The following is a 26,602-nucleotide window of genomic DNA, read 5'->3' on the forward strand; positions in this document are numbered from 1 at the left end:
GATAACTAAGGGAGTTAAACCAATGGAATTAAATGGGTCTTAAAGCGGTAACAGCCCAGGCTCTTAGACCTTTTGCATTTAAAGATGTTTTGGCATCATTGGAAGATTAATTTTGTATGCAAAATAAAGCACATAGTTTTCATCTCCCTCTCTGGCCAGTACTGTTTATCTGCAGCAGAAGCCAGTCTCCCGGGGACAGCAAGGACAGCTGCCCTCTGGAAGAGGAGGGTTAAAAAAAAGTGTGTATACTACTTTTTCTGCAGGACTTGGGTAAGCAGATCCCAGAGTGGCTTATTTACTGCTAATAGGGGGGTCAACAGGGAAAGATTTGAGAGACCCTAACAGTCCTTACAAAGACATAATATATATATTACAAGCACATAAGTGACAAGTGCAACACGCACACACACACACACACACACACACACACACACACAGGTGCCAGATTCTGATCTCAGTTACACCAATAAAAAACGAAATAACTCCATTCTCTGCAATTGAACGATTTCTGATCATAATTACACATGTATAAAGCCTCCAAATTACTTCAATAGAGTTATTTTAGATTGACACTGGGATAGCAAAATTGACACCGCCTGCCTGGTTTAAAATGAAATACAATGTGATCTTTACAATTTCTGGAGTGCACTTTTAGCTGTCAGTTTAATTTACCCACTTTCAGTTGTCACAGCCAGCCTCTGCTGAAATCGAGACTGATTAAAATACAAGCCTGCACAGATACCTTGTTTTTTGGTTGAGTCCAAAGAGAGAGAAATCCTGTAAAACCTTGCAGCCCAACTTGCATGCTGAATTACCACATAGAGGGTAACCAAGTGATGGTAAAACTCCTGAGGAACCCCGAAGCACTCTTTTATAAGGATTTTAAAAAGCCTCTTAAAAATGGCAGCAGAGATCAGAGTCTCTGAGGGGAGGGGAAGTGAGGGAAAAAAAAGAGAAGAAAAACTTTGGCACGCATGTAGTGCCTTACATCAATCTATGTAGATGTTCTTTCCTCCTTTTGTGTAACACCCCTTTCCTCCTACAGACCACCCAAAGCCCTATAAATAATCCAAGAACTCTGTTTTTTTTCAGCTTTCTCCTCAGATCTTAAAAGAGAAATATCGAGCAGGGGAAGGGAGGGAGAGAGAGAGAAAGAGAGAAAAGATGGCTAGTGAATTCAAAAAGAAAATGTTTTGGAGGGCAGTAGTGGCTGAGTTCTTAGCCATGAGCCTCTTTATTTTTATCAGCATCGGCTCAGCACTGGGCTACAATTTTCCTGTAATAGGCAACAAGACAGCTACAGCCACTCAAGACAATGTGAAGGTCTCGCTGGCTTTTGGGATCGCGATTGCAACCATGGCACAAAGTGTGGGTCACATCAGTGGTGCCCACCTGAACCCAGCGGTGACCCTGGGTCTTCTGCTGAGCTGTCAGATCAGCGTCTTGAAGGCTTTCATGTACATCGTTGCCCAGTGCCTAGGAGCAGTGGTAGCCACGGCGATTCTTTCTGGAGTCACTTCATCTCTTCCAAACAACTCCCTTGGGCTCAATGCGGTAAAGCTGATAACCTTTTCTTTCCCACTTTCAAGCAGAAGTCTTAATGTAAGACCACTAACCTACTGAGGAGGGCAATCTGGTGTCTGGGGATTGTTTGAGGCAGCCAGTCATAATGCAAGAAACTGTGTTTAAAATAGGGCTTCATCCAAAGCCCACTGAAGTCAATGGGAGCTTTTGCCTTGATTTCAATTGCCATGGGATAAAGTTTTTAGGGCTCATGCTGTCACTTGCTAGTACAGCTATTACTGTAAGCTTACAGATATATAAATCATCTTCTGTAAGACAGAGATCAAAGAGAAGGTCCTCTTTTTCCTGATCTACAGTGAAATGTACGTGTTGCATTACCCCGAGAGCTGAATTGCTCTCAGACACCGAGTTACAGTTGCCACTTCTTGTGTTTTTGTTTGTTTAGAAATACACTTATGGAAATGTTGAATTCTGCTCTGTCCAAAAGGAGGTGAGGCAACTGTCTATAACAGGAGCCCTGGTTTCAGTTCTTTTACAGCCAGATGTTTGTGGCTGTGTGACTGTGGACAGTAATTTCAATAAAGCTGGTCCAATTATTTCAGTAAAGCTGTTCCTCCTTAAAACACTGGCATTTGACCAGAGTGGCAACTAAATGGATCCACATATCTTTAAGCATTTGTTTGGCTTAGAATGAGCCTATTTTCAATGTCAGTCACATAGCCACAAACACCTTGTTAGTGTTACCTACAGGAATATTAAAACTGGGATTTCCCTTATGGCAAGTTACTCCATCTGATTCTGTACAGTGCACTTATTTCAAATCTTCTGGATGTTCCCTCCCATATAAAGAATTTAAGGTTGCAGGTTGTGAATTAATATTCAGCACCCAGTTTTATTCATGGGGCATATTTGCAAGAGAAGGTTTTGATCAGAATTGTCTTTTGCTACAGGTAAGCCCTTTATGGGCAAGAGAAAACAGAATAAGTCAAAGAGCATTAAATGAACAAATAATGTGTTGTGGTTTAACATGCGGTGGTGTATACAGGCAATTACAATGAAATTATGAAAAATATAGTAAAAGTTGGTATTTAATAAGTTGCTCCAGAGTAACAAGTGGGTGTCATTGGTCTTCATGCTCCATTGCAATATTAGGTTTCAGAGTAGCAGCTGTGTTAGTCTGTATCCGCAAAATTACTCCTTTTCTTATTGCAATATTAGTTGCTTGTTTATCTCTCTGGAATCTGTGGATACAGGGGATTTGATGATCCATCTATCCACTCAGCTTCCAAATTTTGACAATAATTATGGCTTGACACAAAGCCCATGGGAATCAATGAGCGTCTTTCCATTGACTTCAATAGGCTTTGGATCAGGGTCTAAAAATGGTATGTACTCTTTCCCTCTGAAACCAGTGTTGGAGGGAACTAGACCATGCAGGAGTGAAATACATGGGACATGATATAACCAAAGAGGTCTCCTGCAAATACCTAGAGGCCAGCTGCCATTAAATGCGGGTGGTCTGTTTCCCAGAGTGTTAGCATTTGGATTTCCCCGTCTGCACACTGGCCAGCCATGAAACCCTCATGCACTGGTTCATCCTAAATCCCAGAGCCCTGAACCTGGACTTTTGTTGGGTAGATACATGACACTAGACAAACCCCCCTTTGTTTCTTGGACTACCCCCTAAGTTATGAGTTATGAGGATGCTGTACACACTGCACAAGCAGGGGAGCTGGGAGATGGGGGCCCCAAAGAGAAGAGTCTGGGAGGCAGGGGGAAAGACTGGGAAGATAGGGCTGGAATGACAAGAAGGCAGGGAGAAAAGCCTACAGGGATAATAAAGCAAATACAGGCTGGCTCTGAGAGGGAAAGAACCATTTCTTGAGAGAAAATGTTCCTTCCACTTGGGCATGTGGCCTCAGCCTTTAGGCAATATACCACAGAATCAGGGACTATTTTTTCCCCAGATGAGCCAATATTTTACCCCATTGCCCTCCCAGCCAGCCAATGTGTGTAGTAAATCTAATTGCATATGCAAAGTGTCGGGGTGGAATCAATGGTAATTTTGCCATTGGCTTCAATGGGACTTGATTTTACCCCAGGAGCCTTAAAAATTCCACGTGACCTGCAGGAAGGAAGCCTCTGAGTCTTTACAGCAACTCAGTGGAATTCAATGGAATTTGTGCTTTTAGGGGAAGAGAGTACCCTGCAGGGGAAAACCATGGTATTTTATGGCTCCAGTGCCGTGTGTGACCATATCCCCAAGTTGGAATTTGTCCAGGACTCTGGTCAGCACCCTTATCATGCAGTTAATGTAGCTCTCTAAGGTGAGATCGCGAGCATGGGTATCAATGCTCTTCATTGTCAAATATTCAGAAGAAATGATTTTTCATTCAGTGCTAAATGTTCTGGCTGGAGTCTCAGTGGGGGGATCTCCCTGGAGATGGGGAGAGCAGCAGCTGTTGTTTTCCCTTTGAGAGAAATAGAGGGGAAAACAAGTTTATTTGCTTCCCATTGGCCAGTCCAGATTGGCTGGGTGGCTAAGTTCAGTGCCGGGGAAAACAGCACAGCAGCTGTCCTGACAAGAAGGGTTTTTCAGAACCTGTCACGATAGGTTACATGGGAAAAAAACCCACAGGTCCAGCCTCAGAGCAGGCTGGATCCACCCTTAAATAGAAGATAAGCAGAAACAATGTAGATCTGCCTTTGTACAGTGCTGCCCGCTTTAACTAGAGTACAATAGGGAAGGGATAGAACTTATATTATTGCCAACAGCTTCAGCTGCTTGTGCTTTCAGTGGGAATGAGAGGGTACATGAATCTGAATGTGTGGAAAAAAAAGAAGCGGCTTTTAGGCTGGGCTATGGTTCCTATAGGAGTGATTTCTGTTGTAATATCATCAGATTTTATTAGGGTCAAATTTTCTCAGTTTTTATGAACCAAAAAAAAAAAAGTGCAAGCACTTTTGCACGTGACCAGGGTGAGTGAATAGACAATCTGCTGTGGACACGCAGTCTCAGACCTGCATGTGTGCATCATGGTAATAGTGACCATCACTGCCTATCAACAGCAAACCAAACAGACAAAAATAAATGCAAGCAAACTAAGCAAAATGACAGCAGTTATAACAAAACACACCAAGAGAGTTGCAAGGGTGCAGAGAAAGAGGGTGGAGGGAGGGAGGGAACTCCTTTAAAGGGTTTACTTTTAGGGACTATACGGTGCTAATGTAACCCACACACCTGCTGGGTCTGGTGTTCTGTCCCCTCTAATGGCATTGAGACCACTAGGAGATTAATGAGTTTGCTCTCCAGCCTTAGCTAAGAGCCATATGGCTTGAGGCTCATGCATTTAACTCTAGAAGTCCCAGATTCAATCTTGCCTGCCGATGACTGGGGCCTGTCAGTGTTACATTAAAATGACCACATTAAAAGGGCCTGATCCAAAAGCCACTGCCATGAAGGGAAATACATTTATTTCGTTTAGCAGGCTTTGAATCAGACACTAGTGCTGAGGGACAGTAAGAGACAAGCTGGGTATGTGCAATTCTAAAAATCTGGCCCTCCCTTGCCAGTCTTTAACATAGTGTTAACCCAGGAAAGGTATCTGTTTGCAGTTCAGAGGAAGCATCTCTTTCCATCATCTTGCATCCATTATGGCTGCGCCCTCACACTGTGATCTCATCCAATCTTAAACTAAACAAAATCAGATTGGGTCAGGAGTTGGGTGGTGGGACTTACAAAGAAAACCCCAGTGTTTTAGAAAGTCAAGGATGGTGAATGAGTAGGCAGGATTTTTTCCTCTGAGCCAGCTCCGTGTTATGGAGTATTGGACTCCTGGAGGTGCCACTGGACAGATGAGTCATAAATCTGAGGTCTGGACTTCTTACAGACATTATAGAGGGCATGACACTCTTTATAAGACAAAGACTTAAGTCCTTGCTCTCTGGTCACATTTCAATATAAATAATTCCATTCTGCATACCTAAATTCCCCCTGTGGTTTCAATTAAACACAGTATTCTCTCTCTCCTGCTGGCCTAGCCTTTGTGTTGTTATCTTCTACACTATTAAACACACACTATAGCTGCTGTATTGCATTCCAGAGGTGTCTGCATTTCAGTGGTGGGCAAAATGATCCCTGCATACAATATATAATTTGTAGAGCTCTTTGAGATTTTGGGGGGATGAAAAGAACTATAGAATTATCCTTATAATATTTCAGTCTTTTAGCTGAACTTCATATCAGAGTAGTAACTAACAGCATTTGGCTAGGGAGATGGGTGACTGTGATAAGATACAGAGCACAAGAAAATCACTGTTTGAAAACCACAGTGGTGTTGCTATGTTAGTAACTTGTTCCCATAGTGAGAGAAGATCCATCTTTTGAATGAGACATACAATTGGAGCCCTGGGTTAAATGTTATAGTTAATTTAGGAAGAACAAGAGAGTTAGCCATTATTTCCTGGCTATGTTACCTTCTTAGTGTCCCGATGCAGTTTCACTTGGAGAAGTTATTCTTTCCTTCCCTACCTAAAAATTAGTGATTAGTGTTTCTCATGCAGCATAGCTGCTCTCTACCACCCCAGAAATGTCCTGTGCTCTCTGCAATGGGCGAGTCACACCCAACATATGTACTTTGAAACCCCTTTTGGTAAAAGACACTATACTTATAACTGTTTGCAGTGTTGTTGGAGCTGTGTTGCTCCCAGGATATTAGAGAAACAAAGTAGGTGAGGTGATATCGTTTATTGGACTAACTTCTGTTGGTGAGAGAGACAAGCTTTCGAGCATACACAGAGCTCTTCTTCAACACTGCGTCTGGAAAAGTTCCTCAGCGTGTCACAGCTAAATACAAGTTGGAACACATTGTATTTAGCTGTAACACTCTGAATATCTTTCCCAGATCTGAAGAAGAGCTCTGTGTTAGCTCCAAAGCTTGTGTCTTTCACCAACAGAAGTTGGTCCAGTAAAAGAAATTACCGAACCCAGTTTTTTTCTCTATTATACTTATGAGACAGTCTTATCACTAAGTAAATGAGATCCTTGCACAACGTGAGTAGTGTCTAGGGAATACGGTTTGTCTGGAGGTATTAATTCCACCCAAATCAACAAATCTGCTTAATGCATGGAACTATCCCCTCCTGACCCCTTCTTAAGAAAATATAATTGACATGATGGCCCTGAACCTACAGTATGATAATGCTCCTATCCAATGGAGTGAAGCAGCCATAAAACCAGCTGAACTGACCGCTTGAAGATTTCCTCAGTGTGGGAGCTCCTTAAATGGCACAGAGCTACAGTGGCAGCTGCTAAACCGCACCCTGGCTCATAGTACAGTGGGTGTGGATGGGGGAAAGGGGCGTAGCAATCCCTGGCTTCTAGAATCACTTTTTGGGACCATCCACCCACCAGTCCAGTCTCTAGGTTTAGAATAGAGCACCCCTGGGGATGTTTTATGCCCAGAAGTGGACCACTAGCAGTTGGATGGTGGTGGCTAGAGGAGTATTAGAAGGAGGTAAACATTCCTGTTTGGAAAGTGCTGTGAAATCCTCGGAATAAATGTGCTATTTAAATACAAAATATTTATTCTCTGACTTCAAATTTTGGGAGAAAATCTATAGACTTGCATAAGAATGGGATACAATAGACCTAATCATACCTATTAGTTTTGTTCAAGCTACTAAAAGGAAACGTGCAATCTTTTTAAACCCCTTGAGGAGGTCCCAGCAATTTAAGAGTGAGTAGAACTGTCTGGAACATATTTGATGATTTTTTTTTCCTCAGTGAAAAAACAGAACTTCCTCCCCACACCCCCTGAAAATTTTTTTGGTGAAATTTGTTTTCTGATCTAGAGTTTTCCATTCTAAAGCGGAGACGTGTTGGCTAAGATTTGTAGGAAACTCTCACTGCCACCACACTGCCTGTTTTGTGGCTAAGCAGTGAATGCTACTTTCTAGACTCTTTGATTTGGCATCTTTCACTTTAGGCTCAGGGCAGGCCTACGAGAAGCATAGCAAGCATCACAGATTTCACTGGAAGAGATGCCCTGGCAGAGCTGTGTATAGGTGAAACTTGCCCCAGGCCATGCAGGGCTACCAAGCCATCCTTTCTAGGGATGAGACAAATCCAGTTGAGATTCACTAGGCATGAAAAAAGTAGCTATCTGTATTGATCCGGACTGGGAATCTGGCACATAAGGGAGTAATCTGGAAATAAATGGGGAGGGGAAGAGGTCTTTCTGGTGAGAGGCAGGATGGAGGGAAGGAATGAGATAATGAAAGTAGCTTGTGGGAGTCTCTGAGTCCAATTCTCCCCTGGTGTAAATGGGAAAAACTTTATGGAAGTCAATGGAGCTGTGTCCACTTATACCAGCCGAAAATGTGGCTCTCTGGGTGAATGGAAGATGGCAGCTATTTAAAGGATAAGAGAATCCTAGAAAATGTAGGAATCCGAGTTGTATAAAGACAAATCTATGACAACCCTTTTCTTTTCTCTCTGAGCATTAAATTAGTTCACAAATTTTAAAGGAGGAAAAAACAGCTGTAGAAAATTTCCTGTTCTCATATAGAAGTTTCCTGCTTTTTTCACAGTGATTTATAGTCATTAAGTGTTTGCTTTCCCACTCTCTAGATTAACTGGAAACACTAGATAACAATAGGTCCTACAAACTGACAAAGGCCGATAACAAATTCAAAATGTAAAAGTGATCTTTATTAGCCATTTTAGGAATCCGGTATTCCAGGATTTTTTTAAAAAATAGGTACCATGATGCAAATTTCATTTTTGAGAATGACATTTATTTTGTACATCCAAATTGTCTCATTGTTTCCTTGTGATCCCTTGTTGGTCTGTCTCTATCTGTTGTCTCTTGTCTTATATTTGATAAAAAGCTCTAAGGGACAGAGCTTGTCTTTTTGCTTTTATAATTTCGGTTTTGTGTTTGTACAGCACCCAGCACAATGCAGGCCTGGGTCTATGATGAGGGCTCCTAGATGCTGCCCCAATACAAACAGGAAGAACAATATAATAGCAATAACAACAAGAACTCAATAAATCCCCTCTGGATTTACATACGTGGGAATAGGAGCAGAACCTGGTACCAAGTGTTTCTAAGAGGAAAATCCCAATGAAAAATAAATAATTACACTGAAATTTAGAACTGAATTCAGAGCTGATGGTAAATGGGAAGAGCTCCGCTGAAGACAATGAAATCTGAGTTTAGGACAGCATATTATTCCATTAAATCAATTACATGGGGCCTGTCCTCTATCTTGGACAGGAAAATAAATAGACAAATAAATGAATGGGAGGGGAAAAGTGTCTGAATATCTCAACAAAGTTAAGAACATAAGAACAGAAGAATGGCCATACTGGGTCAGACCAAAGATCCATCCAGCCCACGCTCCTGTCTGCCGACAGTGGCCAATGCCAGGTGCACCAGAGGGAGTGAACCTAACGGTAATGATTAAGTGATCTCTCTTCTGCCATCCATCTCCACCCTCTGACAAACAGAGGCTAGGGACACCATTCCTTACCCATCCTGGCTAATAGCCACTAATGGACTTAACCCCCATGAATTTATTCAGTTCTCTGTTAAACCCTGTTATAGTCCTAGCCTTCACAACCTCCTCAGGCAAGGAGTTCCACAGGTTGACTATACGCTGTGTGAAGAAGAACGTCCTTTTATTTGTTTTAAACCTGCTACCCATTAATTTCATTTGGTGGCCCCTAGTTCCTATATTGTGGGAACAAGTAAATAACTTTTCCTCATTCACGTTCTCCACACCCCTCATAATTTTATAGACCTTGATCGTATCCCCCCCCTTAGTCTCCTCTTTTCCAAGCTGAAAAGTTATTCTCCCCGACAGAGGCGCAGGTCTCTAATCCACTACTTGGGTTAGGGGATGCGGCCTAGAAATCCTGCTGTGTCCTGGATTCCACTGGGAAAACAATCTGCACCTCAGACAGCCGGTCTTTCTCCAGTTCTCAGACCCTTCCAACTCGCAGCACAGCTCCCTTATTATTGCTGTTATTCACTCTCACTCCTATGTTCTCTCCGCAATCCCTTTCTGATGAATCTAAAGACAATATATGGTAATGTGGGCCACAGGAGATCCTGAATAGAATAGACAGCGGTGACATGGATGTAATGGAGACAGAATTTGGCCCTTAGCCCTTTTTCTGATGTTGCTTCTATATTGATGCTCAGAAATGAGAGTTGCTGTCTTCACTCCAGAAGCCTATTCTGAATATTAATATGGCCACATTTTACCTTTAGAAAGTGGGGTTTAAAGGTATAAACTACCTTGGGCTTGAGAAGTCTCTGAATATCCCCTTAATTCCAAGGAAGATTTCACAGTTTCATTGGCGTTTGGGTTTAGAAATATAAAACTAACGCTACTCCAAGGCAAACAACTAGTGCCCACACTGTGGTGTTTGTACAAAGCCAGTTATTCCAGTGTCTACATACAAGGGGAGATTGTCATAGGCACAAGTTGCCAATGAAGGAGGTAACAAATAGTTTATCTGTATAATTAAGTGCTCCAAACATGCTTCTAAAAAGGATTTATTTAGTCAGCTTTAATTCAGTTTAGAAAACAAAACGTTCCTACATTATTCCCAAACAGCAAAATCAAAAATCATTTCACAAGGAAACTTTCCCACGGGCAATACACAAAGGTAAAGTGTAATGAGACTCTTCCACAAATGCTTTGCCTCATGCTGGCGATGTTTAATGAAAGCCCTGTAGATATATTGACATTTACTGTCTGCCACTGGACACATATGTTAGATTTATATACGTTGGTTTAATATAAATGAAGCCATTCTTCTTCTCTTTATAGCATGTTGGGCCCTGTAACACAAAAGGAATTACTAGTTTCTCACCACGGAGTGGAGAGAATGGGAGGATGGTAGTTGGGTCTTATTATTTGAGGTTGTCTACTGTCCAAAGAATGGAAGACAGCTGTTGTGCTTAGCGAAATGCCTGGGCTGGCACCTAGAATTCTCTCATCTGTATTTGTTGGGAGGGAATCTGGCAGAGGACAGGAAGTTGTGCCCCCATATTCTACTGCAGGTTCTATCACTGACCGACAGGCTGATGAAGTTTTTCCAAAGATTTCCATTGACTTCAATGGGCTTTGGAGCATGCCCCTGTTGTGTGGCCTTAGACAAAAAACCAGTTAAACCTCTCTGTGTCCCAGAGATTTGTGACAAGTTGAGCTTATAAGTCAAAACCAGATAAATAATGGGTGTAATAATGCTTGTCTCACAGGGATGTTGTTAATGAATTAGTGTTTGGCAAGTGGTTTGAGCTCTTCCACAAAAGGCCATACAGAAGAACAATTATTAACATGTTATTATTAATCAATTACCTAACTACTAAGGATTTAATATCAGTAAATAGTCAACTCAGGGAGAACTCTCAATGCTTTACCTGTTGTGTAACAAACAAAGATAAATCTGAATGGCAAAGCCTTTGCAAAGTTATGAAGAGGACAACTTCATCACAATATTAATAACTTTATAATAATTCACAGAATCTGGGCCCTTATTTGACAAAGCACTTAAGAATGTGGAATTTTAAACATGCGAGTAATCCCACTGATTTCAATGGGATTGAAGTTATGCACATACTTCTGTGCTTTGCCGGATCGTGGACATAGTGCATTTTTACCCTGACTCAACAAAATACTATGCAACAAAGCACATATAGTAAAAGCTTTTTTATCCAGCATGTTGGAGGAATGGGGGGTGCCGATAAGAGAAAAATTCTGGTTAACTAAGAGGGAGGGAGTTTGGGTGCAGGAGGGGGCTATGGGCAAGGGGTTGGGGTACAGGAGGGAGTGCAGGCTGCCAGATCTGGGTGGCGCTCACCTCAGCCAGCTCCCTGCAGGTGGTGACCTGTCCTTGATGCTCCTAGGTGGAGGCATGGCAAGGCGGCTCGGCGGCTCTGCGCGCTGCCTCCACCCACAGGCACCACCTCGGCCCACAGGTGCTGCCCCCTCAGCTCATTTGGCTGCAGTTTCTGGCCAATGGAAGCTGCGGAGCCAGCGCTCAGGGCGGGGTGGAGGCAACACACAGAGCTACTTAGCCATGCCTCCACCTAGGAGCAACAGGGACAGGTCACCACTTGCGAGGAGCTGCCTGAGATGAGCGCCCTCTGGATCCGGCACCCTGAAACCCCTCCGGTGCCCCAACCCCCTGCCCCAAGCCCGCACCCCACACCCTGTCCCACACCCCAACCCCTAGCCCTGCATCCCCTCCCGCACTCCGAACCTCTTGTGACCGTTCCTCCACCTAGGGGCAACAGGGACAGGTCACTGCTTCCAGGGAGCCATGTGGAGCCAGGTGGGGAGCCTGCCGGCCCCACGCCAACTGGACTATAAACCGGACTTTCAATGAAGATCAGAAATGCCGGTTTGTAGAGTTTTCTGGTTGGCAAAGTGCCTGATAACACAGCTTGTACTAACTTCAGTCATGTGAGCAGTCCCATTGACTTCAGTGCTGTGATCCTACAATATCTCAAAGTCCTTTAAAAAATAACCGTGTGACATAGAGGGATTGTTTGGGTCCCCTATTAAATTGACACAGTCACTGGGATTAAATGCTGCCACAGTTCCACAGTGCATAAAAACACTAAGTACAGGCTAGGACAGGAAGTGATGCTGCTCATATCCAATTGGAACAGCAGCATGAATTGTGGTGGTTGGGACATAGTTACCTGAGTTAATGGAGACAACAGACGAGCCAGTCTGAAGAAAGGTATCCTGTATCAACGAAATAACTGAGGGACTTTGGGGTAGAGCAACAGAAATGGTTGTGTGGGGGACTGCAGATATTGATTTATGAGATTCATAAAGTTGAATATGAATCTCTGTAGGTTGGCTAAACAATGACTAACAGGAATGATAACAGTGTATCGATATTTGTAGGGTGTGAATAGAAAAGAAGGAGATGAATCATTTAAGATGGTACAAAGAGTTATCATTAGAAAGAACAGGGTAAGATTAAGGAGGGGAGTGTTTAGGTTAAATAGTAAGGAACATTTTCAGAGAGTGAATGTCTGTGAAACAGCCTCCTGAAAGAAGTGGGGAGAGCTGGATCACTTAGGATACTTCAAACTGGGCTGGGGAAAGCAGCAGGAAATGTTCTTTAGGGAACAGACCTGCACTGGGAGGGACATGGACTGGGTAAGCTAATGTCTATGGTGGGAAATACGGGGATGTCTAGTGCTAGTTATTAGAAGCTTCTTGAACTTAACATACTAAAGAATGAGTTCACTATAGGGAAAAGATACTAATTATTTATTATAAATTATTATTATTAGTTTATTATTTTATTATTATTAAGATCTATATTACAGTACTGCCCCAAAGATGCTAGGTTCTGTGCACACTGCATTTACACTCTACAAATATTAAAAGAAAGTTTGGGGGAATTAAGGATTTCAGTGAGCCCAGCACAATGGAAGAATCTTTTAACTCTCACAGTCCTATATAGGTCTTTTGCAAGCTATGCTATATGTCGGGTTCTTCAGGGTTAATGCATGAATATGCATTACCTGTTAGTAGAAGACGGGAGAATAATTATTTAGGATGGTCTAGAAGGACTAACTAGCAGTGGAGATGAGAGACTGGAAAGTAAATTCCAGCACACAGTTTAGTCTCTTAGGACTACAATGCTTTGGCCTAACTAAATCTTTTGGCTTAATATAGGGGTATATAGATATAAATTAATTACCTGTTATACACAGGAGGTCAGACTGCATGATCTAATGTTGCTTTTGAGCCTTAAACTCTATGAAACTATGCAATAGATTCCCAAGAGAGGTGATGAAAATCCCTTTCCTTAAAACCAGACTAGATAGGCCATACTATAGGGAAAATTCTAGTACTGCTAAAGGGAAGACCTAACAGGTCTTTTCCACCCGTAATTTCTAGAACTGAATGGCACTAAAAGTAACTCTGGAGGTTATTGTCAATGAAATTCTACATTCCATATTGCTTAATTTTCATTCCAGGAGAAAACATATGAGTATGGCATGTAGAGAAGTGTTTGGAAGAGACAAAGATGAATATGTCCCCTATGCAAGGGTGACATACTCATTTGCAAAAAGTTCCATATTTTTAAGGAATGATGAGAAACTAACCAATCCTCTGATATATAAAAGTGAATTGAACCCCTGGAAAATACGCTACATAGCTAGAAGGGCGCTGGATGATACAGGGCAATTCCACGTGATAAAACCACCTTGGGTAACAAATAATAATGTCCTTTCTATTGTCTTTTCCATGTAATTGGAACCATGTTTTGATGTGATGTATTTTTGTCCCTAATGCAAAAAATATGAAGCCCCCAGAAAAGTACATAGTCAGGTTCACCTTGGGCCAGTTTATTTTCCCGTTCCCTGTTTCTGTTTTGAAGTCAGACTAGTAAGAAATGTCCTGCTCTGATAAAACAAAAGGAAAGAAAACATGCCATTAATTGCCCACATTCCTGCTCAAAGTAGTGGAAATGGGTCAGCTAAATATGTCCATCAAAAGCAACAGCAAGAAGGCAGCTTGAATACCTCCACTCATGGACGAATCAAAGAGCGAAGCATTTTGTTACCTCTAATAGCTATTTGCAATGTGGTGGCCATATGTTTCACACAACTGCATAGAGAAGGAATTCTGCTCACTCCATGCGTGATCACTAGCGATCACTGTTTGAACAATAAATGTACATTGAGTCTTGCAGACTGTTGAACCATCCCGTCTGATTACATCACCTGCTTGCCTTTACCAAGGCTTGAGATGGGCCGTGTGAACTGAACTGTGGGTGATGTAATCCCAAGTGTTGATTAAAATAGATTGGCAAAAATAAACAGCTATTTCTTGACATTATCTATTTTAAGTCAGGAGTGCGCTGAGGCAGAACTACCTGCAGTTCTGCATGTGAAGACCAAAATGGATTTACTTAGAGACCCCACTCTTCTACATGGCCATGGAGTCAATGAATGGTTGCCAGTGTTATATAGATAAAAATAATCGCTGAAAGGGGGCTGTGTGCTGTCACTGAGCAACGCTTAATAATCAATGCTCAAGTAACGAAGCTCATGGCTTTTAACCATGCCACTGCAGAAATGGGCAGTTGCGAAGCTTGTACAGATGAAGATTATCTTTGGAAGAGGTAGATGTGCTGTGTCTGAGTGATACTGTCCTTTCCCTGGGATATCACTCCATAACAAAATCAAAAGGACCTTCCTGAATGTTTGCTGACCCTACTCAGTGTGCAGACAGAAGACGGGTTTGGGCTTAAACTGGAGTCAGAGCCCAGGCTTAGTGTGCAATGTAGACAAACCCTAGGAGCCTGAGTCAAGGAGCAGAACCCTGTTGTGCTAGGTTCTCTACAAGCAATGATACTTTGTTTCCAACATGAAACATTTCCTCTCTCTTCTTAGAGTTGGTATTCTTCAAATTTGTGTTTTGAGTGGTCATTCTTTGTTCATATACAGCACCTGGTATATCATGGACAGTGGTGTATGCTTTTTGCCATTTCCCATTACCTTTCCAGCATTCTTTATTTATTTTTGTTCCATTTAGGCAGGGCAGTAACAAAGAGAACATGGAAATGCACTAGTATAACCCAAGCCGTTGCTTGCATTGTATGACTCTGATGTCAAAAATTGTTGCAATTATTACTGCAATTATTAAAATCATACTGTACGGTTATTGAGAATGATTCTCATTCCCAGAAAGGTCAATCTGTGCTGCCAGAATGTGACCTTAAAGTGGCCCTAAAGAGGAAATGGAGGATTCCTTGAATGTGAGGGAATCCCGTTCCCCTTCCCCCTGGAGCCACCCTGGGATGTTCTAGTCACTGTAAGTTAGAACAGATCGGTGGCTGTTACAACTTGTGCCAGAGGTCAATTCAGGGCCCACCAGCATGAGGTGTAAAGGGGACTTAGAGCAATCATTGCCTCTTCCCACCTGTTCAGCAAACTGAGTCCATTGTTTTAACAAGTATACAGTAAAATGTAGAGATGACTGTAGGCCTGGAATCCATGAGGGCCAAAGGCTTCCTGTCAGATACAGCATAGGCAATGGCACCACAATCCCCAATACGATTTACCGCAACTTTGAGGCGCTACCTGTAAACATAAGGGGTTAGTTGCTTTTCCATCCTCTCTCAGTCTCTGCTGAAACTGCCAATCTAGAGGTGGGACTGGGCTGGTGGGTTTTGTGATGTGAACATTAGGAACTGGACAAGGACCATCTACTGCTTTCACATAAACCACCGAACAGCTGGCAGATGGGACTGACTTTTGCTGAGTGCCAAACAGTTCTATGATTGAGCTTAAGATGTACAGGCAACAGGCCCTGCCCTTTGTTACCACCTCCTCAGAACCATCTGGCTCCCTTTCTTCCTAATTTTCTTTTTAGCATATTAGCTTAAAAAAAAAAGACCAAAGGAAACTCACCTGCCAAAAACTGTCAAGGGTTTGAATTGAAACCACAAAAACATAGGTTTCAGAGTAGCAGCCGTGTTAGTCTGTATTCACAAAAAGAAAAGGAGTACTTGTGGCACCTTAGAGACTAACAAATTTATTAGAGCATATGGGAATATGCTCTAATATGCTCATATGCTCTAATAAATTTGTTAGTCTCTAAGGTGCCACAAGTACTCCTTTTCTTTTCACAAAAACATAGTTAAAGGGGACATATGGGCTGCTCCTCACCGCACTAGACAGGTGATTAAATCTCATATTTCAGAGCATTAGCTGACCACTGCAAAGGCCAGGAAGGAATACTTCCTAATAAAAACATTGCATATCTGGGCTCCGATCCTGTAGAACTGCCATGCAAGTCCAATTGCAGAACAAGCACCTTGGTCAGGTATGTGGTAGATGGTGCTAGATGTGGGATAGCAGATGTGTGGAACCAATGGAATAATTTAACATCAGAACCCCATGTTCCTATGAAAACAATGATGTTTCTTGTTACATATGTTCTGGTGGTTAAATCCAGTAGAATGTTTGTCATCCTGAAATACTGTATGCTACTAGATTCAGATGAAGGCATAGGCAACCTCTGTTCATGCCTAGGGCCTCAGATCCTGGAGTCAGGTGATTAGATAAAAAAAATAAGCTTTCATTTAAAAAGAAGACGTTTTTAGCTCTATGGTTGTGAAGAAAACCTTGCAAACATGACCCAAGTGTAACCAATATAGTTATGTCTGCCTGAGTCTGTAGAGAGCCTGAAACAACAGCTCTGAGTGGTGTGAACTGCCTCATGCATCTCAGAGGGGTGTGAAAGAGGTAACTCCATCAGCACCACCATGGCAAGGGAGCTATGTATTTGGAAGGGATAAAGGATTTCAGCAGGCCTGGCCTACTTATCCCAGAAGATACACCCCAGCTGCTGAGGTAAGTATGGGGAGAAGTTACCCTGCTCCACTTTGTGGGGGAAAAGTGGGCTGCCTGTCGTCTCCACTCCAAATGTATGGAATGGTTGTGGGATGGAACCATAGAGTACCCCATGTTGTGGTGCACACAGGGCCCCAGATTGCCTTAATACAACTTTGTATATCACTATAAAGAAAAGGAGTACTTGTGGCACCTTAGAGACTAACAAATTTATTTGAGCATAAGCTTTCGTGAGCTACAGCTCACTTCATCGGATGCATCCAATGAAGTGAGCTGTAGCTCACGAAAGCTTATGCTCAAATAAATTTGTTAGTCTCTAAGATGCCACAAGTACTCCTTTTCTTTTTGCGAATACAGACTAACACGGCTGCTACTCTGAAATATATCACTATATTGATCCTCTAGGACAGGGCACACAGACCTCCATAGCACCCCATGTTTACTGACCAAAGGAATAGAGGAAAAAAACAGGGCAGACCATCCCATATTTGGTCCAGGTCTGTAGAGTTTTGGAACGTGGCACGCTCCTTGCTATTCCAGTGAAAATGCATGTGCCTCTCAGGCCAGATGTAATTACATCTGACAAAAGGAAAAGCTTTCCTATGACACTGGTAAAGGTTTCCTATGACCTTTCCAGGTTTTCTTTGATTCCACAGAGCCCATCAATATGTGTTGATTTACACAGAGAATGACCTTTGAACACGGGCCTCTTTTGTTGGGCGGGGCGGGACGGGACGGGAGGGCGGGAAGGAAGAATATGATTTCCACCTCCCATAGATAAGGATTAAAGCTGTTTTTCAAGGTCCAATTTATTTTAAAATAAATCTTTTGACGTGAAGGGCAAATCTAGTTGTCGCTCTGTTATTGAGGACTTCAATGATACACCAGCAGAGAATTTGACTCCATAGCTGTATTTGGGGACCTATGTCTCATTGTTCTGATTTTCATAGGTGGCCAGCACCTGCACCTGCAATTGGCTCCTAAATGTCAACATTTGGCCTTCCAAATTCAATATATAGGTGGAATATTCAAAAATACCTCAGGGTACATCTCCACAGCATGAGGGAGGGATAATTCCCAGCTTGGGTAGATGTGCACATATTATCTCTGCTTAAGCTAGCTCCTAATAATAGCAGTGTGGTCACAGTTGAGTATAACCCTGTAACAAGACCCTCGGTATGTACTCAGACAGTCTGAGCCGCTGGCTGTGCCACTATATCTACTCTGCTATTTTTAGTGCATTAGTTCAAGTAGAGCTAGCACATGTACATCTACCCGAGCTGGGAATTACACTGCCCAGCTGCTATGTAGACTTACCCAGAGTGACTTAGGAGCACAAGCCCCATGTATTTGCAAATAAATAAAGGGATTTATTTTTTGAAGGGAGAGCTGGTGGGCCAGCTGGGATGAAATAAATAAACTGCCTCTTTTGGAATTGCTGGGTGGGAAGGAGCAGATGCAATGGGTTGACAACCCATAGATGAGCAGGATGGTGTGGCTCAAGAGTTTAGTATGGATGCTTGGATAATGGAGGTTTTCATCTCCGAGCCATCAATTTTTATTAAGTTAAAACTAGTAGCTCCCAACTGTTATTACTGTTCAGATGGCTGTTTGGTTGTCTCAATCCACTTCCAGAGAATGGGTGTCCACATCGCATAATAACATCCTTGCAATTGACACTACTCGACATCTGTGGAGAAATAGATGACTTCTAACTGTAGGGCTATCAATCCAGCTCTTTTCATGAGCAACATGTAAAAAAATGTGTTATTCATAAGCCAGATCCTCAACTCGTGCAAAGAGATGTAGCTCCACTGACTTGAATGGAGTTGTGCTGGTTTATGCCAGATGAGGCTCCAGACCAGTCATTTTTCTCTTTCTCTGGAGAGATGGAGAAAGCCTCATAGCAAAGGCAAAAACAGGAAAGTGGCTAGTGAGGGGTGAAAGTTAAAGGAATTTGTTAAGCATCCAAAAGTTTGGGTACTTTTCTGAAGTTATCCAAATGTTTCTCCTAAGGAAATTAGGCTGGAAAACTCATGAGAACAGATTTTCAAACATGATTTCCTGTACTTTCCTTGTTCCAGATGGGTCACAATATCATTATACTATGTTATTGTCATATATGGCCTTGCACTTTTTAATGCAGATACTATGACAGATGGGATAACCTACTGATAACAGTGACATTGGGTTTAAACTTTGCAGAGCAGAGTTGTTTCTCAGTTACATTGGCCTGATTCCAGTTTCAGTGTCACTTAACATTGAGTTCAGTGGAGTTACTCCTCATTTAAACCGGTGTAGCTGAGATCATAAAGAGGCCCTTTTTTAGTGAGTAACAGACAGAACTAGTACAAACAGCATTCTGCATGTACTTTGCATGATCCATGTGTGTTTCCTGAGCACAAGTTTTCCAGGGAACTTCCAAAAAATGAGCAAATTTCATTTTTTTCTAAGCAAACCTACTCATTTTGCTGCTCAATGATGTGTTAGATACTGTGGGCCTGATCTGATGCATGCCAATTTTGTGGGGATGTAACACTGTGGATTTCAATAGTTAGTTCTGATTTACCGGAGTAGAAGCAAGATTGCTGTGTCTATGCCTGTCATTGCTGGTCCATCCCCACAACTTGCTTTCCTTCGGAAGGGTTCAGCAGCAACTGTGTGACATTTTTGTATTGTGAGTGTTCTCTTTTTTTCAGGTAGCACTGAGAGGCCCAAAAAGAGATCGGAGCCTCCAGAAAGGCAGGCATTGTACAAACTGGTAATAATAGATAGCCCTTGTCCTGAGGAAATTACAATTCAAGCAGATGAGAGCTAAAGAGTGGGGAAAGTAAGACACAGAGAAATGATGTGACTTGCCCAAGGTCCCACAGTAAACCAGTGGCAGAGTAAAGAATAGATACAGGTCTCTTAGCCTCCAGACCAGTGCTCTACCCAATGGACCACGCCACCTCTCTTTCTCCTTGCCTTATTTCTTCCCCTTGCATTTATTTGGCATTTGGGGCTGTACAACAACAGAGCAATGTGCAATCTGTTTCTACAATGCCTAGGTTTTGGGAAGAAATTAATGTGTACACTGAACACTCAGAGCTCAAGTCAATGGATAGGATGTGTGTAACCTTAAACTTATAGATGGCAGATTCTGGGTTCTTTCTGTCTCTCATAGGCATATAGATTATGTTCTTATTGCAGAAACCTGCAATTGGCTGTGTTACCAAAAGCCACTGTGTCTAGGAGCTCAGTTTTAACTTGTGGCTGGAAGGGCTTATAGTTTTACAGTATCATCTAATAACAGTTCGAGGACATGTGAGAGTACAGTGGCTGGTATTTCAACTCTAGATTTTCTCTTTTTGGTCAATTAAAAGCAACATGAGGGATGAAATTGCCTGACTGGTCTAGAATTTCTCACTGAGGAACTAATACAATATGAGTTTTTAACCTCAAATCTCACCTGCATGTGGCTCAGAATGTCAGATGAAATTATTCTTCTTGTCTCCATACAGCTTGCAGAGGGAATCAATTCAGGCCAAGGGCTGGGCATTGAAATAATTGCCACCTTCCAGCTGGTGCTGTGTGTCCTTGCCACCACAGACAGGAGAAGAAATGATATCTCAGGATCAGCACCTCTGGCCATTGGGCTCTCTGTTGCCTTAGGACATCTTCTTGCTGTACGTTTTAATTCTCATTATAGATACTCTGCAAATTCCCACGTAATGGTCCTTGGAAGGATTTTTCCAGGAGTAGCTAGCTTATTCTGTTCATGGCCAGAAGGCCATACATTCCAACCTGCCTGCCAAAATACCTTGTACAGTCCCTATCTTCCCCTTAAATATCCGTTATCCTGCTGGTATCACCCTGAAATGCTCACCAGCCCTGCCAACTGAAGACTAAATATATCGTCTTTGCAACCCACCCTTATAAAGTACATTAATATAAAGTAGGATCCTGAACCCTACAGGTTGTATGGCATTACTCCTTAATACAGTACTTTGGGACATTGTTATACAATTATAAAAACACAGGTCAAACAATGCCTTCATTTCCAAATGCAACAGCCATTCCTTAGACATCAGCATGGATTGAATCTAGAACCAGCAGAGGTGAAAGGCACGGTTTGCTCACCAAGAACTGCACTAAACTAGCTCTGCTATTCTCCAGACTCTTTTTGCTCCTTTTTCTCTGACCACCCTTGCACTCCTCCCCTGCTGCTCCTGGAATATCTTCCCAGGTTCAGTACACCATGCAGCCCTTTTCTCCTTCAAATCCTTCCTCCAAACCCCACTCCTTCCCCACAGTGATTTGCCTTGAGTCATCAACATTCAATATTCTAAATTTAAAAATAGAATTATAACAAAATAAGATAAAACAAGGAATTAGCTTTTTTGAAGAAAAGTAACATCATAGCTTTGTTTTGTGAACATCTCCCATTCCCCAGCCTGGCCTGATGTCATCTCTTGTGGATCTCATATAATCTCAGTGTTAAGCTCTTTGGGATATGAACCATGTCTTTGTGACCTTTGTAAGGTGGCATAGACTCCTATGGCATATGCAAATATTCAATAATGACAGTAAGAGAGACAACCAAAACTAGACAACCTCAGGTTTTAAGAGATGATTCCAAATACCCAGATATACCAGGCAAGGTCCTCACAGGATATATATTGGCATAATTCCATTAAAATTGAAGCTACATTGATTCACAACTGCTCTGAACCTGAGGTAAGATTTTGGTCCCATTAAAGTAAATGGCAAAGCTCCCATTAACTTCAACGGGGCCGGGATTTCCACCCTTGGCCCCTTGAGTACAATTCTGCTCCACCTTCCATAGAAGTCTCCATACTTATTCTTTTCCATTCCATTCCCTAGAAGACTCCATAGATAATTCCATTCAGAATCACATTTGGTTGGTCACAAACCTGCTAAGTGATCACTAAGTATGGATTTAACTGTATTTCAGACACATATATTTTGTTGTTGTACAACATGTAACATTCTGAATCACTTCCCTAACATTAGTTCTCTTTCTTTCTCATAGATTGATTACACTGGTTGTGGAATTAACCCAGCCAGGTCTTTGGGTTCAGCTTTGGTTGGCAGAAACTTTACTAATCACTGGGTAAGTTCAAATAATTCATTCTACAGGAATTTATTTTTGTGACAAAAACCTAAGATGAAGTTCATGATAATTGTTAAGCATTGCTATGTATACCTACTACTTTAAGATCTTTGGATAAAAAGCATTATAAAAGTATGACTGCACTTCAAAAATACAAACATTAAAACATATATTTTCATCAGAGCTGAGCAAATAACTTAATATTTCATTTGTTAAACATAGCATTTTTCAGTCCACAAAATAATTGCATGCAGATCAGAAACTCCTCAACTTTATTTTGTATTCAATATTATCCCATTTATCTTATTTTTCACAATCTTTTAACTTTGAACTGACCTACTGCATAGTTCTGGCCATGTACTCAATAGTCAAGCTGTGTTTGTGAGCTGTGATTGGTCAATGACAGTGGGAGCACTTAGGCTTAGATCCTTCAAAGTACGTATGTGCCTAAGTCCCACTGAAATAAATGAGAATTAGTCACCTAAATACCTTTGAATATATGGGGCCTTTGACCCCAATTTAGGAAAGCACTTTAGCTTATGAATAACTTTAAGCATGTGAGTAGTTGCTTTGAAGTCAATGGGATCATTCATGTGGTTAAAGTTAAGCATCTGCTTACATGCTGTCCTGGATCAGGGCATTGGAAATACTACAGATTTCAGAGATGTTCCCTATGCTTAAAATGGTGAATGCCACTAGAACTACTACTATGTCTAGAACTTGAATAAAGTCTTTAAGTGTGTCCATTTAAAATCACATGATAAAGTATCTGTTTCCTGATTAGATAAATGTACATGTATTATTGAATTGAATACTCATGCATGAGAATTTTAAATTTGGTTTCCACCAGTACAATTGCACACGACTTTCAAAATCACTTTCAATGAATATTTATGCCTGTAAGATTTGATTGCACAAATCCTCATGCAATGTGAATTTATGTAGTATTCTCCCCTCTCTTTAATGATCACTATGCTATACATTAGCGAGTAGGGCTATTCTTAGCATTTGGGGCATGCAATAAATCCCAAACTGAAAGATAAAAGACAGAGTTGAGAAAACTTGTATAAATCTGCTTACCATGCCATCCATCTCCCAGTTACAAAAAATATAACTTTGGTTATAAAGGAAAGTTAGTTTAGTTTAAAATTTTCAAACTTGTGTAGCTAAAGGTAGGCACCTAAATCTATAACAGGCACGTAAGGTAAAATTTTCAAAGTCACCTAAGCAATTTAAACCTAAATCCTGAATATTGAAAATCCAGGGGATTTGGGAGCTTAAGTCACTTAGGCACTTTTGAAAATTTTACCTCAAAATGAATGTGGCCTGATTTTCGGAGGCACAGAGCATATGCAATTCCCATAATTTTATTGGAAATCAGACCATATTTACTTAGGAACATGCAAAATGTTTTAAAGTGCCTAACTTTAAACACCCAACAACTTTGGCAATATTGGCCTAAGTGACCTGCTCAAAGATACATAGCAACTCAGCATCAGAACCAGGATTAGAACTCTGGAGTTCCTGGCTCCCACCCCAATGCATAATCCATTAGGTGACCACCTCCAGGTCTAATCCAATGTGAAAATGAATGACTAACATAGGATATTTCCAAGAATGGCTCTAAAGTGAATGAGTATTTTGGAAAGCACTGAAAGAAATACCTGAGTTTGATGTTGTATTTCAGATCTTCTGGGTGGGCCCAATGCTGGGAGGTGCAAGTGCTGCCCTGATCTATGACTTCATCCTGGCTCCCAGAAGCAGCGACCTGACTGATCGTATGAAGGTGTGGACCAGTGGCCAAATTGAAGAATACGATCTGGATGGGGATGACATTAACACAAGGGTGGAGATGAAGCCAAAATAAAGAAGAATTCAGGGAAAGAAACACATCATTTTCTGAAGATGTTATCACTATTATAGACTCTTTGTAAACACACAAGCAGTATTTCCAGAAGGTTTTTAATTCAGGTTTTACATTTCCTCACCCCCTGTCACTCTAGCCTTTACTATCTGGCTCTTAAATACAATGGGCTTGAGGCCAAAATCACTAGACACTTGCGTGTGAGCTAGCAGATGAAGTTAAAATTCTGAAACCCCAGATTTATGGCACTGTATGGAAAGGAATCGTTCCTCCGATGTCTCCATATATGATGACAACATTCAAATCACCAGTGTAAGTGCGGTGACAGTGGAATGCTAGGACACATGATCTGTCTGTACCCATAATAGGGATTTTATTAGACAGAAAGTTTTAACATAAAATACGAGTCATAATAGCACATGAAAAATTCTCTCCAATTGTTGGCACAAAAGAATCCTTTAGAAATAAATGCACCTAAATTGGTTATTAGTGATATGGAACATGGCTGAGCTTTCTAGACTGAATGCAACCCCCAAAACACTGCACTACAAATGTTCTCAGCAAGCATCAAATCTGCAAGCGCCAGAAATGCTTGCATCTTCCAATCTTTTGTCCTCCCTGCACAACCTTGATGCAGACTGCAGCTATAAAATGAAATCTGAATTTTCGGACTCCAGGGAACTAATAACTAGAAGTCAAATTGGAGTGCAGCTATAACAATGGCAACGAGAACAATACCTCGCTAACGTGTCAACAGGATTTGCCTAGTCCTGTGGCTCGCCTGCTTTTGTTAATCTTGCATATATAACTGTGCATCTTAAAACAAAATGGCAAAAAATCAAACGCACTCCACATTGTTTGAGTAGCTAATACTGGGAAATTCAGGGACAATGTAATACAGACTATATATACTCAGTATATGAGTATATTCTAACTGGGCACAAACAAATACATTTTTGAACCTAAACACATTTTTGGGGTCATTTCCTGGTTTTTTATATATATGTTTTATATTAAGAGACTAATAAACTGTTTTGTAAGAAAATAGGAGAAGAAAACAAAGGAAAAGGATTGTGGTAAATATTAGGCAAAATAAATGGCACTGGAAATGGAGAGAAAACTAACACAAAAATATGTAAGACAATTTTCTGCTTTTATTTTTGTGCTATTTTGTATTGCCTAAGTAATACACAATTGTAGATGGTTGTGTATACTAACCGCAGAATATATTTGAAGCAGATACGTACTAATATACCTGTTCTATACTTAGACTATCACCTTTAAATAAGAAACGAGGCCTGGGGTGTATCTATATGAAAAACTACACCCCTTTCAATTCACCCAACCAATCAATCAATATCGCTATTGATCTGTTCTCATGTTAAAGAAGCAGTATTGATCAGAGAGCCAAACCAAGATTCCAATCAATATGAAAGCTGAAGGCAGTTCAGTAAATGTACAGCACATAAAAATAAAAAAATGTGGAATACATTTTTCTTTCTTGCATTCAAATTTGGTATATTATCCCATGTATTATCTATGTAAATGTGGCATGGCTGGATTTTGGATCAGTTTAGAAATAAACAAAATCAGTTGTACTACACTAACTGATCATGATTCTTGATTTTGACCTGCCATCCAATACAGTGCAACATCATTTTATATGGCATCATTCAGTTCTCCTCCCGCTAACCCCATAAAGTGAGGATGATAGTTCTGTTCTCCTACCCTTGGAGGCCCAAATTAAATTGTAAGCTTTTTGGGGAAGGGATTGTCTCTTATTCTGAATTTGTACTGCACCTAGGACAGAGGGGCCTTGAGTTTGATTGGGGTCTTATGTGTTACTGAATAATAATAATAAAATAATAACAATTAATAATTAATAATAATTATTATATTATTTTAGTATTTTATTATAAATAAGCATATATCAGAGTAAAATATTATAAAGTGGCACACGTAGTGTCAGATGGAAAGGCATTCATTGCAAGAGGCGTCTGTCGGGAATGGAGTAGAGGGAAGCAGGAAGTAAGAGCACGTTTGGCTTTATCCACCAGGACACGCTGGCCAGAGGTATTGGGGTAGGTACACAGAGGTGGGATAAGCTTCTCTAACAGGGTTGATGTAACTTACTCATGACTCAAAGCAAAGGGTAGTAGAGAAGTATTCTGACTCCAGGAGTCACAATTTGTTTTCTGGTCTGCCCCTGGCTCAGCACAGAATGTAAAGCAGTGCCTAGGTCCTGAACATGTAAAACTAGCCTGTGAAGCCCAGATCCTCACAGATGTTTAGGTGCCTAACTCCCACTGGGACACTCCTCTTTGAGACAAGGACTTTATCCTTCTATTTGTTGTATAGTGAGCCTACCACACGTTGGGCGCTGTACATCGGTAATGATTCTTAATACAAGCATATTAATAAAAGATTTTTTGGTAGTAAAAATATGAAAATAACCACTTCCCCAGTGCGAATCTTGGCACATTACCACGACGATTTTCCTTGCAAAGGGTTCATTCAGGGCCGGTGTAACCACTAGGCGAACTAGGCAGCCATCTTGGGCGCCAAGATTTGGGGGCGCCAAAAAGCAGTGCCCCCCCTTTTTTTTGCTTCATCCAAAATGGGAAGGGGCGCAGTTGGGTCCTTTCCCCAAGCCGCCTTCCCCCGTACCTGTGTCTCCCTTGCTCTCTG

At 41.4% G+C, this 26,602-nt stretch overlaps 1 protein-coding gene across 3 annotated transcripts; it reads left to right on the top strand.

The window, feature by feature from the left end:
- On the top strand, positions 1-25,517 carry AQP1 (aquaporin 1 (Colton blood group)). Of its 3 annotated transcripts, none has more exons than XM_038393105.2 (5): positions 1-270; positions 1,093-1,602; positions 20,438-20,602; positions 21,970-22,050; positions 23,738-25,517. In XM_038393105.2, the coding sequence occupies exons 1-5, from the start codon at positions 85-87 to the stop codon at positions 23,915-23,917; spliced, it is 1,122 nt and encodes a 373-aa protein (XP_038249033.2). In that variant the 5' UTR covers positions 1-84; the 3' UTR covers positions 23,918-25,517. The 3 variants fall into 3 exon arrangements, with proteins under 3 accessions (XP_038249033.2, XP_043365676.1, XP_038249034.2); XM_038393106.2 differs by having other exon boundaries at positions 17-270; positions 1,093-1,554; XM_043509741.1 differs by lacking the exon at positions 20,438-20,602 and having other exon boundaries at positions 1,093-1,554.
- Positions 25,518-26,602: the final 1,085 nt, after the last annotated feature.

Source organism: Dermochelys coriacea, chromosome 2 (assembly GCF_009764565.3).
Source record: "Dermochelys coriacea isolate rDerCor1 chromosome 2, rDerCor1.pri.v4, whole genome shotgun sequence".
NCBI classification, from domain to species: domain Eukaryota; kingdom Metazoa; phylum Chordata; order Testudines; family Dermochelyidae; genus Dermochelys; species Dermochelys coriacea.